General features: G+C 34.2%; 1 protein-coding gene across 2 annotated transcripts in view; it reads left to right on the plus strand.

Annotated features, from left to right (window-relative positions):
* LOC144965107 (uncharacterized) overlaps positions 1–15,000 on the plus strand; it is a 38,502-nt gene that overhangs the window by 20,076 nt on the left and 3,426 nt on the right. For both annotated transcript variants that reach the window (XM_078900044.1, XM_078900045.1), the window contains exons 13-23: positions 837–987; positions 4,182–4,383; positions 4,871–5,019; positions 5,982–6,197; positions 7,922–8,142; positions 9,412–9,643; positions 9,990–10,153; positions 10,855–10,964; positions 11,386–11,645; positions 13,331–13,568; positions 14,406–14,518. In XM_078900044.1, coding sequence (XP_078756170.1) covers positions 837–987; positions 4,182–4,383; positions 4,871–5,019; positions 5,982–6,197; positions 7,922–8,142; positions 9,412–9,643; positions 9,990–10,153; positions 10,855–10,964; positions 11,386–11,645; positions 13,331–13,568; positions 14,406–14,518 — 2,056 coding nt within the window. The remainder of the gene's footprint in view (positions 1–836; positions 988–4,181; positions 4,384–4,870; positions 5,020–5,981; positions 6,198–7,921; positions 8,143–9,411; positions 9,644–9,989; positions 10,154–10,854; positions 10,965–11,385; positions 11,646–13,330; positions 13,569–14,405; positions 14,519–15,000) is intronic.

Genomic DNA, 15,000 nt, shown 5'->3' on the forward strand with positions numbered 1-15,000 from the left:
GCATTGTTGAGTCCTTGGAAATGACTCTTTACTGATATTATCTCATCACGGTCAGGCGAAAATGAGTACCAGGCCGTTAACATCGTTGTCTCTGTCGGAAAAATAGTAATGTCTCCTAACACGCGCATGTTTCGTTCTAAATGGGACCATGTATAAAGCGCTTAGAGAACGTTTAGTGGATATTGCTTTATATAAAAGCTCAAGTATTTTAAATTGCAGTAGTAGTAGTAATAGTAGTAGTAGTAGTAGTAGTAGTAGTAGTAGTAGTAGTAGTAGTAGTAGTAGTAGTAGTAGTAGTAGTAGTAGTAGTAGTAGTAGTAGTGACAATGGTAGAAGTGGCGGTTTTGAACCTGTTTATTTATGGATCCAGAACTACACAGTTGCAAAAACTAAAACGCATCCACTGCTTTTTTTGATGATATTGTTGACATTGTAGTCGTAGTAGAAAAATAGCAGTAGTAGCAGTAGTAGTAGTAGTAGTAGTAGTAGTAGTAGTAGTAGTAGTAGTTGTAGTAGTAGTAGTAGTAGTAGTAGTAGTAGTAGTAGTAGTAGTAGTAGTAGTAGAAGTAGTAGTAGTAGTAGTAGTAATAGTAGTAGTCGTAGTAGTAGTAGAAGTAGTAGTAGTAGTAGTAGTAGTAGTAGTAGTAGTAGTAGTAGTAGTAGTAGTAGTAGTAGTAGTAGTAGTGGTGACGGTTTTGAACCTGTTTATCTATGGATCCAGAACTACAGAGTTACAAAAACTAAAACGCACCCACTGTGATCATTTTGAAAGATGCATATTTCTACGTTTTCATTACTTTCTGTAAATTGCATTTTGCTTCCTTTTTCTAATGCAGTGATGGACGAGTATTTACCGATGATGACCTCAAGGTTTTTACGTCAATGTGTAACACATGCCTAACCAAAGACCCCTTAAATCCCACTGATGCGTCCCTATCAGCTCACTTTGTTATTGGAAATTCCATCATGAACAAACTGATTGGATGGGTAAGTCCAGACAAGTTATAAGAATTTAGCTTTTTCCATTATGTTTTCATACTAATGTTATAGATAATCTGGGGGTCTCTAGCGGCAATGAGGTGAAGGCGTGTCTGTATGTGTGTGTGTGTGTGTGTGTGTGTGTGTGTCTGTGTGTGTGTGTGTCCAAAAGGTAATTATTGCAACATTAACAAAATAATACATTAGTATTAAGTTATTTTGAGAAACTGAGGAACCATTTGGTCATCATCATCATCATCATCATCATCATCATCATCATCATCATCATCATCATCATCATCATCATAATCATCATCATCATCATTATCATCATCATCATATTTATCAACATCATCACTTTCATCTGTTTCTGTACATTAATGAGTTTTCATAAACAACCACACAATGAAGATATGGGAAAGAGTAATCGATAAGAGGATTAGAAAATATGTAGACCTAAATATATGATAGGGTACCAATAGAAGAAATGTACTGTCTAAGAGCAAATGGTGTAACAGAGAAATATATCAAAGTTATTCAAGATATGTAACAAGGAAACAAAACAGTGGTAATGACAGCTGTTGGCTCAACTGATCCATTTAATGTAAGAGTTTGAGTTGGATTACACCAGAGATCTGCTCTCAGTCCACTGCAGTTTGCAATAGTAATGGATGTTCTAAAAGATTCCATTCGGCGAAAGGCACCATAGAACATGATGTATGTAGATGACGTAGTACTTTTGAATTATACAAAAGCCGAGGCGGCAAAGAACTGGAGGGTTGGAGACGGGTGTTTGCAAGGAGGAGATTAAGGGTAAGCAGATCGAAGACAAAGTATTTGTGCATCGGACAACAGAAGAGCAGGACCATCAATAAAGATAGGAGAACGAGATGTGCCAGAGACAAACCTATTCAAATCTTAGGAACAACCGTACAAGGGGATGGGGCCAATGAGATGGGGGTTAAGAAGACGATTCAGGCAGGCAACTGGAGTTATGTGTGACAAACGAATTTCCGCAAAGCTGAGGGGGGGGGGATATATACATCTGTTGTAAGACCAGCAATAGTATATGGACTAGAGACAGCAGCTACAATCAATAAACAACATAAAAAGTTGAGTTGGCAGAAATGAGGATGTTGAGAAGGTCACTTGGCTGGACAAGAAAAGATAAAGTGAGAAATGAACGAATTCGAAGGTTGACTGAAGTGAAGAATGTATCAATAAAGATGAAAGAAGAATAAATGGTTCGGACATGTAAAGAGAAGAGAAGAGAGAGGAAGTACGTGGGAAGGAAAGTATTGAACATACAACTGGCGAGAAAGAGGAAATGGGACGCCCAAAGACTAGATGGTTGGATAAGGTAAAAGAAAGATATGAAGGAACTGGGCCTGGAAGAAGATGATGCTCTGAACCGAGATGCATGGAGATGTGGCATTCATTATGGCAAACCTGCAAAATGCGGGATAAGCTGAAAGAAGAAGAAGAAGAAATGAGTTTTCATAAACATTATTATTTATGTTATCATCAATGTCATTCCTGTTATCATCAGCATCATCATATACTTCCGACACAAAAGTGCACCGCTAATTTCATCTTATTTCGCGATTTGTTGATTGAAGACCTATCCTTCGCTTAATATTATATAAAGCGTTGTATGATGATTTAGAATTACAAAGAGGCATCAAAAACAATAAACCATCCTCTTGATGAAGTAGAAAGAATTCATGGAAAAGCAATAGAAAGGAAAGCATTCTCAATTACCAACAATAAAAAAACATATTTTATACCATGAATTTGGTCTTTTGCCATCTGGGAGAAGTTTTTGTCAGATTAAATGTGGAACTAACAAGTATAAATCAACGTTCGTTCCATCAGCAATAAAAATGTTTAAATAATATATATTTCAAAATATATTTCATATGGTACAGCAAAACCAAGGATTGATGCGTTGACTGATTGACTGATTAATTCATTTAATGTTAGATGAAGTGACCAATTGATAATGATGATAATATTTGGTGTTGAATTGCCAAGAATGTAACGAATTGAAAATGAAATGAATATGTTAATGTTGTGTATGTCGCACGCGTGAAAGAAAGAGAGGAAGAGAGAGAGGGAGAGAGAGAGAGAGAGAGAGAGAGAGAGAGAGAATGGGTAGGAGTGAGGTTTCTGTTCAATGTTATAGTTATCATATAACGTTATGACAAGTGTAACTAAATGACAAAATGCCATATTTATGGACAATAAAGGTCTATTATTATTATTATTATTATTATTATTATTATTATTATTATTATTATTATTATTATTATTATTATTATTATATACGATATATATATATATATATATATATATATATATATATATATATATATATATATATATATATTTAACGGATGATTCAATTATCCTGAAATAAAAGAAGTTTGCAAGTTACTCGAGTATCAGTCTGTAAAGAATACTGTTATAATTTTTAGATTTGCCTGTAACTATGTGCTCGATTATATATATATATATATATATATATATATATATATATATATATATATATATAATGCACATTTTCACTCACATTTTTGTGGCCGAGACGACTCGTTTCTGTGTCTTACACGTCTTCAGTCGGCGTAATCCATTGTAATGTCCGCAGAAAAGTTCTTACTCCAACCTAAAGTTGTTTCGTTGTGTAGTGGTGATTAGTGTTGATGTGTATTGTGATGTGCTCTCATTGCTTATATTATGAGTGTGTGTGTGTGTGTGAATGCGTGTAGGTGTATATATTATATATATATATATATATATATATATATATATATATATATATATTTGGCTGTTCGGAACACTGTTGAAACCCGACCCATTTTTTAAAAAATAATAGAATATTATTATTACTATTTTATTATCATTATTATTATTATCATTATTGTTATTGTTGTTATTATTATATTATTATTATTATTATTATTATTATTATTATTATTATTATTATTATTATTATATTATTATTATTATTATTACTATTTATTATTATTATTATTATTATTATTATTATTATTATTATTATTATATTATTATTATTATTATTATTATTATTATTATTATTATTATTATTATTATTATTATTATTATTATTATTATTATTATTATTATTATTGTAGTAGTAGTAAAGACCATATCCTTAATTAACATTCTTTGTTCACATACAGATGGCGAACACAAAAAGGTTAGGATATGCTATAAAATTGATTCCCCTACTTTTGAGTAAGTATGAGGAGGATGAGGAGAATGTGAACATGATCTGTGCTCGATACCTTAATGAATTTGCAACGGGAGAAGCCGCCACTATGACACCTTACTTGGAACAACTAATCAAAATATACCTGGATAAAGAGGACTCCAATATTTTGAGTAGGTGCCCAGTTATTGTCTCAGACAATTTTGCATAAATTAGATTTAGTGATTAGAAATCATGATTGTCAAAATAATCAGAATTGCTAATATCATTTTATTTATATTTTTATTATCCATATTGTAATTCTTGTTATTATTGCCATAATAATAATAGTAATAATAATAATAATAATAATAATAATAATAATAATAATAATAATAATAATAATAATAATAATAATAATAATGATAATGATAATAATAATTTTTATTAATGTTATTATTATTATTATTATTATAATTATTATTATTATTATTATTATTATTATTATTATTATTATTATTATCATTATTATTATTATTATTATTATTATTATTATTATTATTATCATCATCATTATCGTTATCATTATTAGTATCATCATTATTTGTCTTATAATTGTAATCATCATTATCACCATCATTGTCATTTTAATTTTTATCATTTGTCTAATTATCATTACAGGTCCAATCAATACGACATATCCATTCAATCCAAAACCAATGAAAGAATACTTTCAAGTCCTTCTTCATCAACTTCTTGATACTAGAGAGCCCATGATTTCGACATGGCTAACTCAAATATTTTGGACTGCATCTAAGAAGCAACCAGAGGTAATTTTACCACAATACCATTAATGTGGAGGTTTAACGACTATCTGTTCAAATAAAGATGAAACAATATTCGGGAAACAAGAGGTCTGAGGTTCGATTCTCAGTCGAGGAAGACTAATTTTTTGGGATGGCTTTATCTCGATGTAACCAAACTGTGTTGCCTACTATTCGTCCTTTTTCCTAATTCATATATACATTCTATTTGTTTTGAATTGATATAATCCTGGACAAGAGTCCCAATTTATATACTGCGTGGGGGCGGTTGGTGGTGTGATACTTGACAAGGGGGATAATTCGTTGCCCACTAATTTAAACAAATGGCTGATTTCGTCGTAAGATGAGGAAAATACCTGTTGAATTTCCATCGTCACATTCACTCAGGGTGTGATTCAGTTGAAGAGTAAATTAGATTATAAAGCCGTTTGCCACTAGACTATAGACTATATGCGTTTAATTAAAAATCTCACCATTGCTGCCAATAGAATGATAACCAACACTTAAAGTTATGTGCAACCTTGAATATTTGAAGAAGCTCGTGTGGGTGTGTGTGTGTGTGTGTGTGTGTGTGTGTGTGTGTGTGTGTGTGTGTACAATGTAATTCATCGATTAGCTGCAAAAAACTATTATGATAAATGCTAACAAACTGGAGCTGGAGGGAGACAATACATTCGACAGCAATAAATAGCCATCAAGTTATGCATATTCTGTAAAAGCAAGTATTTAACGTTATGGCGAGAAAACTTATCCTTCAAAAATCGATCTATCTTGTTAAAAATTCTAAAACCTGGGACTTCACAGAAGTCTCGGGTTTTAGAGGTTTTGACGAGATGAGAGTCATTTCTATCGATCAATATTTGCAACATTTTGAATTCATGATTTTTCAAAGTATGTCAGAAATTCAGTTAGCCGCAACATTTTAGGATGTAATGAAAAGTCTGATAAGATGAACTTTTATATTTCAGCTTTTCACTGAACAGAATATGAAAGACATTATCGAAGCGGCCAAACATGATGAAACAAACCAGTCTATGTATATGCAAATGATGCAGGAAATCTCTAAACGAAAACCAGAGAAAATGATAAAACACATTGACTTGATAATAGACAAAAGTGGGTGGAACCCTATGATGTACTCATGGTTAAACGACATGCTGTCTAGTTTGGCATCTTATGACAAGGTAAATATACTTAGTCAACTGCTTCTTTACTTAAATGTTACGTTACCTAAATGTTACCTAAATAACTGTCATTTAAAAAAGGGAATGTCAATCCCCATACCCTTTTTATTTAGAATATACATTTATTACGTTAAGAATTGCACGAAAAATAATAAAGGATTATTTCATGGCTTTGGATTTATTTAACAAACTATTATTATTAGCACGCTTTCGATAAAATGAAGTACCCTTCTGGGTTGACTCCGCAGTGGTGCCCACTCCCATATTCCCGGCTTCACTCTCCATTGGTATCTGCCTCTCGTAGTCCCATGTTCATTCCCCATTGGTGCCCAGTGCCCACCTCCTGTAGTTTCAGGTTTATCTTCCTCTGGTCCCCACCACTCATTGCCCGGCTTCAATTTCCACAGGTACCCATCTCCCATGGTCCCAGGTTCATTTCCTCTGATATCCTCCTCCCATTGTCCCAGGTTCGCTCCCCACTGGTATCCACTTCCAATAACTTGGAAGGATTTGGTGGGTTTCTCTAGGTTTCGGAAATACTCTTCTGGGCATTTCTCCTCTCTGAAGTCCAAGTCTCATATTCCCGGTTTCACATTCCACTTGAATTTACCTCCCATTGTCCCAGGTTGATTCCTCATTGGTGCCCACCTGCTATAGTCCCAGGTTTATTCTCTTATGGTGCCCACCTCCTATCGTCCTGCATCAATTCCTACTGGTATCCACATCCCATAGTCCCAGGTTCATTTCCCTCTGATATCTTCCTCCCATTGTCCCAGGCCCACCTCCTATACTTTCAGGTTCATTCTCTTCTGGTGCCCACTTCACATTCCGGCTTCAATCTTCACACACGAGTATCCATCTCCCATAATCCCAGGTTCATTTCCTTCTGATATCCTCCTCCCAAAGTCCCAGGCTCACTCCTCACTGGTTTTCATATCCCCGAGTCCCTGGTTCACTCCTCACTGCTGTCTACTTCCCATAGCTTTGAAAGGTTTCGGCAGGTTTCGGTAGGTTTTGGAAAAATGAAGAACCCTACTGAGTTCACTCCTCACTGGTGTCCAAATCCCGTATTTCCCGGCTTCACTCTCCACCGGTATATACCTTCCTTAGTTCCAGGTCCATTCTCTATTGGTGCCCCCTTCAGTAGTCTCAGGTTCATTGCTCTCTGGTGCCCACCTCCTATATTCCGGCTTCAATTTCCACTCACTAGTATCCATCTCCCATAGTTCCAGGCTCATTTCCCTCTGATATCCTCCTCCCATAGTCCCAGGTTCACTCCCCACTAGTGCACACTTCCCTGAGTACCTGGTTCACTGCACACTGCTGCCCACTTCCCATAACGTTTCGGGTTTCGGCGGGTTTTGTGAAATGTAAAGCTGTTGGCTGCGAGGTTGCAGGCTAGTACCTTCGATTCGCCATTTATGTTTTTCTACGTCTGATTGAATGACAGTTTGGCCCAAAAAGAAAATCGTTAGAACATAAGCACTGAATAATATTTCAGATAGCCAATCTCTCTATTTTAACCAGTGAATTAAACAAAAATATTCTGCAATCGTTGAATAAAATTTTAATTCAACGGATTCAAAACATTATTTACCGATTACGATTCTACTAAGAAATGATAGGGTTTTCCAATATAGATGTATAATGATGTTTACTTTATATAATCGTTGTAAACAATGTTTTAGACTAATAATTCATTTCAAATGTATTCCTTTCAATAGACCCAGGCTAATAAAGTAATCGACTACTTTGTGGAAAGCGTCAGGACGAATCTACACGACAAAGGTATCATGTATACCGCACTGAATTCGATCCGATTGGTTGGCTTTAAGTATCCTGACATCTTGAAACCAAAACGGGATCAGATCGTCAACCTTCCTATCACAGACGTTGATGGTCAAACCATGAAACAATCAGTTGTCGATGTCATTGACGGAAAAACGTGGGTGTTCTATCATTAGTAGTAATAGCATGTTTTGATTTCGTTTTTTTTGTTTGTTTGTTTTTTGTTGGGGTTTTTTTTCTTGGGGGGAGGGGCTGTTTCCTCTACCATTTTTATTTCTCTTTCCTCTTAATTTCAGTATGTTGTCATCGCATTTATTAATTTTTAAATTAATTAAATTCTTTAATTATTGAATAGAATTTAACTTTGCTTCTGACAGTTCATCTCATAACGGTATTATGTTTGGGGAGCGTAATGCTAATGTTGAATTGTATGCTTAACTCATAAAATTTGAATATCTTCATTGAGTAATTTTAGATGGGGGTTTTTAAGCTTCGAAAATCTTATATTTCCTATTTCTGGTTCTTTTCCCATAAAAAGCCTGCATTTTCTTTGTAATAAATGAAACCGAATTTTGGCTTTTTAATTGTTTAAACAACCAGGATTTAGTCTTGAAGAGTTTATCAACATATAAAACAGGACAAACTGACTCGTAGTTGGTATCCATCCAGGCAAATCTGCTATCTACTGACATTGACAGAATATTCAGACCATCTTCTCCTATTACACTCCCTGTGTGTACTTCTGTGTAAATATAAGATTTGGCAATTTTAAGAGAGAAAATTTTGATAATCCATCGTCAAAACATTTTGGTCTTATTGCAGTGATATCAAATTGATAAACGCCTTCTCTGAGTGTCTGTAGTCTCAATGAAAACAGATGTCTATATGTATTAGTATAGGTACTGAGAAACATTCTTTTGTAGAATTTCAAGACATTTATCAGCTTAAAATATATTCTGTAGAAATCTAGTTATATGTATTTTGTATGAGTATTACGTCCCAATTAAGTTCATGTACCATTGATTTAATAGATAGGAAAGATATTTGTATTTGTGAAGATGGTAAAAAATATATTTTTATCACTAAACGGAGGTTGTGATCAATTTCAAGCTGAATATATACTAATATTTTAAAACACGAATCACAAGTCAGAGTACAGTGATGAGAACAGACAATACACAACACTATGATATTGCGCCAACTCACCAATCAAAATCAAAATTAAACACCTCAATGATAAAGCTTCATGCATTCCAAAAGAATCCTCAAGAGACCACCATTTATCCCACCTAAGATGATATTGTATCTCAAATCCACTCCCATGCTATGATCTGTTATCAATAGTATATTACAGTAAATAATATTATGAGTTCTGTAACTTTCCTTTTAATAAAATAATTCTTTAATTCTTAACTTCAATATCCAGGCCAGAGGAATTAAGAAAAAAAATGGAAGATCAACAGTCGGCTCTGAGTAACCTCGTTGGAAAGGTTGATGAGGTAGAAGAAGCTGTCATTGCTGTGAGAGATGACCTTGACCAACAGGGTCAGGTGTTAAATAATGTTAAAAACGAGGTCAGCGAACAAGGTCAAAGGTTAGATAAAGTTGAAGTTACTGTCGACGAGACAGTAACCAAGGTTGAGGAAATTGACAGCAAGGTAAAGCATTTTTTTTCAGTTAATTGATAAATGTATAAGGAACTTGAAGTCATTGCAATTTATAATTGATCCATTACTCATATTTTTTTTAAACTAACAAGACATAATCATAACGTTAATAATGTTGAAATTGCGCCAAACCAGTGAAATGATTATAAAATCCAAACCACTTAAGAAATTCCATTATTTTTACGGCTTCTATGAGAATTTGAAAACTTATGGACATTGTAGAATATTAGAATAAAAAAGGCTAAACATGGCCCAGTTTTATAACCTGTCGAAAATAATTTGTATATATCAATGGTGAAATAAACTTATAGTTTTGATCTCTTTTCATCTATAAAAGACGTTAAGCCACGCCCCGTATTGGTCACGTGATATCTCCAAACTTCTGAATCCAGCTACAGAACATGACTGGCGATTGTTGTCCAGTCGCCTTGGTTACAGCAATGACGACATACGTGGATGGGCCCAGCAATCCGACCCGTGTATGGCTATGCTCAATGAATGGTTAGTGTCAAGATATTTAACGAAAATCGAGAAATTAATGCAATCTAGAAGATTGTTAAATATGTTGGAGGGGGGGGGGGGGGTTCGTTCATCACTTAGTTTCAGCCAAAAATATAAGTCGTAATTGTTTCTTTACAGTTATATTGTGACTTAATGGTAGAGCATTTTCTTTGTATAAAAAGTAGCTGGTAACAACCCTGGGTGCAGTGTAGATTTTTTTACCCCTTAATCCACCCAGCTGTGTTTGGTTAACCTGGTCTGTAAGATATGATGGATCTTTTGACTAGCGTTTTACCAAAATAGTAGCAATCAATTGCTATTTCCCATTTAACGATATTAAAACTGAAGGACTGCTTTTACCAAACTTTTTAACAGTTAAATATCATAAGATTTATTTTGAAATTCTCGATGTTGTTACGAGATTATCTAGATCCGCTCTTTTTCTAGTACCTCTTATTAAAAACATCAAGGTTTTCTTGCTTGCTGTAAATTGTCGATTTATTGATTTTGTTATTTTATCTACTGTGCTTTCATCGAAAATTATTAAATGTTGACCCTATGATTACTACCTTAAAATTCCAAGTTTGCATGTTTGTGTAATATCATATTAACGATTAATAAAATCACACTTTCTCTAATTCAGTGGCACTATCATAGATCATCTTTATATTTACAATTACTTTACATTTTGATTATTCAAGGTATGCAACAAGAAAAACTAGTGAGGCAACATACGCCATCTTGAATAATCTACAGGAAATGAATCGTTTGGATGCGGCATTAATAGTGGAAAATGCAATGAAGAAAGCTGGTATAAAGTTTTAGTTTTTATTTGGAAATTATTAACGAACTGGATAACGTTTTCTTCTTTTCGTTTGCTTTACAATTTGACTGCTAAGACAATGTATTTTATAATCCCATCTAAATCACATGGATTGATGTCAATAATATGAATTTATAACTTTAAAGTGATCACAGTTGTAAAATGTTTTTATTTGTCTATGCTTTTATGTCGAGTTCACACGCTATCTTGCATGTCCTTCAATATAGCAAGTTTAGTTTGACCTAAACGATTTGTTATATTATTTGCAATTCCAATTTTCAGTGCAGGCCTTACCAGGACGACACACCAATTTGAGGTCATGCAATTAAAATAAAATATTATAGAGAGATGGTATGATAAAGTGACATAAAATCCATATCGTTGATACCTACTTTTAATTAAATTTCAGAGGCTGTAGTAGAAGATGAGGAGTTTGAGTATGCCTCACCTCCTGAAATTTTCATCAGTTATCAGTGGGGTCACCAGGAAGAGGTCAAGCTACTTCATCGCCATCTGGCAATGGCTGGCTATGATTGCTGGATGGACATTGGTCAGATGGGTGGAGGGGACAAACTGTTTGAAAAGATTGACAATGGCATGAGGGCAGCAAAGTTGGTAATAAGCTGCATCACCAACAAATATGCTAAGTCTCCAAATTGCAACAGAGAGGTCAGTTGATAAATAATCGGTTGTTTTTCTGCAAAATTGTGATAAAGCAAAAAAAAAAGTTTTTGTATTGTTAAGAAAATAACAAAGGGGAAAATATATAATCAAACGAAACAAACTATGACATTCTGACCTTTGCAGATAATCAATGGACGACGGACTGTCACTAACATGCAATTAAAATAAGACCCGCATTGTTAAAAAATAGTTAAAATATTTTTTATATATATGGTTGTGTTCGATAGTCATTGGCCGTTGTTACTCATGGTCAAACTGTCCGCCTTTGATCCCTCACAGGTCATTTCATTGTTGAGCTTACGATAATAGAATAGCAGGGTTGCTCTAACATGGAAAAGCTTTGCAACCTCAGCTACTGGTCGTTTAGCATAAATATGGCCACGCGACTCTTCCTTTGAGGCTTAGTTTCGGTATGGTTTTTTTGCGAGTAAAAGAATTGAAATCAAAGTAATTACAAGCGGATTCCACAAAGATAATATTTTTTTTTGTTTAAAACAGCAGGTAACTTATAAACAACATGTCAATGTTCAATCAGGGCACTTTGGTGCGAAAGGGTTCTTTGTTCGAGAATTTAAAATCTTGAATATTCATGATTGCCCCTGTAACATTTTTGTAATTCCTTCTTTGCGTCGTTTCCGAAGTCGAAATATCAAGTTATGTTACAAAAATGTTCACCTCCTCGATATGACTGACCGATTGCAATCTAACTAAGCGTGCTTGTGGTTTAATAAATGATCTTTTAAATGATATAAATGTCTGGCTCTAACACATAGTTAAATAATAGTAATTAAGTATATAAAATGTAAAGTTACGAGTACTTTTGCACCTGTGTAATAATATCGAACAAAGTTACGAATACATAATTGACTTAAAGTTGTGTTAAGTATTATAGCCTTTGCGGATAGTAAAATTTGAAAAGTTTATTTTTTCTGCTGATTTTTATATATGAATCAAGAAGTAATATGCAGAGAAAATCTGGCTCTTTTATAAAAAGATGTTTGATATCAAAGATGGAAAAGCGAAAACAAATACAAAATTCAAGTAGGCTTTACTTAAAACAGTTTCAGCGTTATTGCTGAAACTTTTAAACGGGAAATGCGGCGTCTCATGGAAGACGCCAGGTTTTCAAAACGCTTGATTGAAATTGCCTCCAAATGTCAACCATATTTTGAAACAATTCGTCATTATGAAAAGACTCTTAGTTTAACTTATCATATGGTTCTATAGATGTTCGATTGCATTATTACCGGGTGAAACAGCTGACAAGGATCGATTAATGGCATGTTATTATCGTTTTAAAACTTTCTTACTTCATTCACACGATGAGCCAGTGCGTTACCATGGTAATCTCCAAATAAACGACTACATCCAAAGGAAGGAGTAAATTCTGTAGAAATTTCCTTTCCAATGGTATACATTTAAAATTTCGACAGCTTGAACCTTAGTGCACAATCTAGAATATGTTATTAAACCACATCACCAAATAGACACAAAACGTGGCGGGATAGGGAAGATAGATAACCTTTTGAAGTTTAGGCATGAAATCGTCCACTATATATATTGAGAAAAGTCATAAACACGAATAATGAAAAAATTTTAATGCTTGTAGAAATATAACAAAGTGGGACGAAAGGATTACGTTGGGTTTTTTTAATGTTCTTTATTTTCAGGTAAATTTGGCAATAGGGGTAAAGAAACCCATCATCCCCCTTCTTCTAGAAAATTGTCCTTGGCCACCTCCAGGTTCCATGGGACCCATCTTCAGTGAGAGTTTGTATATACAATTTTTCCAGACCGGAAAGGAAGAAACACAGGATGACCGCTACTGGCCAGAGGATAAATTTCAAGAGTTGCTGATGCAGCTCAGTGTTAATGGTTTGACACCTGATGAAGGGAAGATTGACAAGAGTAAGTGTTATGTTATTGATGTCTTGTTGAACATATGTTTTTCAATCTTCTCCTGCGAGCCTTTTCTTCAAGGCGGATTTAGGTCAGAAGTGCAAGGATGTAGAAAAGTTCGCTTTAAGCATTTAAAATATGCATTGTGAATTTCATTACTTTTAACAGGTGGAAAGTCTCGATAGTCATTTAAACCAAAAGTCCCACAAAGTATGGATTATTTCACCTTCTGCAGCTTTGAAAGATTATAACAATTATTTGCAACCCTATTCTTTATGCTTTTTTGTCATGTGGTATGTCATGGCTGTTCGACTGGTAGTCCCTGGTTTGATTTCCGGACAGTCCCAAGAAAAGCGTCTTTACTCACGTCTTCTCATGGCGCCCATGTGTGAAATGAGTACCTGGCCAATTATACCGTTGTTTCTTACCAAAATGTTTAAAAGCGCCTCACAGATGTCATGTGTTGTCCTATTTGTTAAATGTTGCTGTGCTTGGGACCTTTTGTAAAGAAAAGTGAGACCATTTAGTGGATACTAAGTATATAACAGTTTGTTCATTTAGCCTTTTATAGAGTATCTACCATTAAGGTCTCAAACATACATCAGTCACCAGCGATTGGGTAAAAAGGGTCAGGAAAAACTAGACTCCAGGAGGGATTGTAACTGGTCCCTTTGCGTGTAAAGCGAGTGCTCTTTCCATCAAGATATCAGGATTTTCGAAAATCCACATGTATGCTATGTTAAATAATTTTCCTTTTTTCCTATTTATTCCTCAATGATGACGGTATTTTGAGATCATCATGCTATGGAATCACCAAATTATTGATACATTATAAACTCAAAACAGTCTACAGAAACTGGTGGATGCCCTTGGAAGAGGTGATTAACATTGACAAGAGCAAAACGAGGGATGGAGGAAAGAACAAAATGGCAGTGGCACAAGCTGGGGACAATAGTGAGGTATGGTAAAATATAAATTTTATCCATCCATTCATCCAGGTAATTATCTTGGGATGACTCACAAAAAGAGTTTCAATCCAATTTACCAAAATTTACAGGCTTTCGTCAATAATATACATTTGATGACAACATGAAGGACACAGAATGAAATAGAAAAAATGGTAAATGAAACAAATGAATTGAAAATTCAGTTTACAAGTATAACGATCAGAATAACGAAACGGTATATAATAATTTTTACAATAAAAGAACACTTTATTTACTCTCCTTTATTAAGATTATAAATTCAATTTCGGGGTCAGATTGACGGCAATATTGCACCGGAATGAAACGAGTATAATGAATAACAAGATTTGTTAAAATGTAGAGAAATATAAGTTTACATTTTATTCCCTTGTTCTCTTTTCAATACTCTAAGACAAACATGGAAACAAAGGTGAAAACATGGCGTCAAAGATCTTGAAATTAAGCCATTCATGACA

The sequence above is a fragment of the Berghia stephanieae genome, chromosome 2 (genome assembly GCF_034508935.2).
Source record: "Berghia stephanieae isolate SIO BIC M18660-M18661 chromosome 2, UCSD_Bste_1.3, whole genome shotgun sequence".
NCBI lineage: Eukaryota > Metazoa > Mollusca > Gastropoda > Nudibranchia > Aeolidiidae > Berghia > Berghia stephanieae.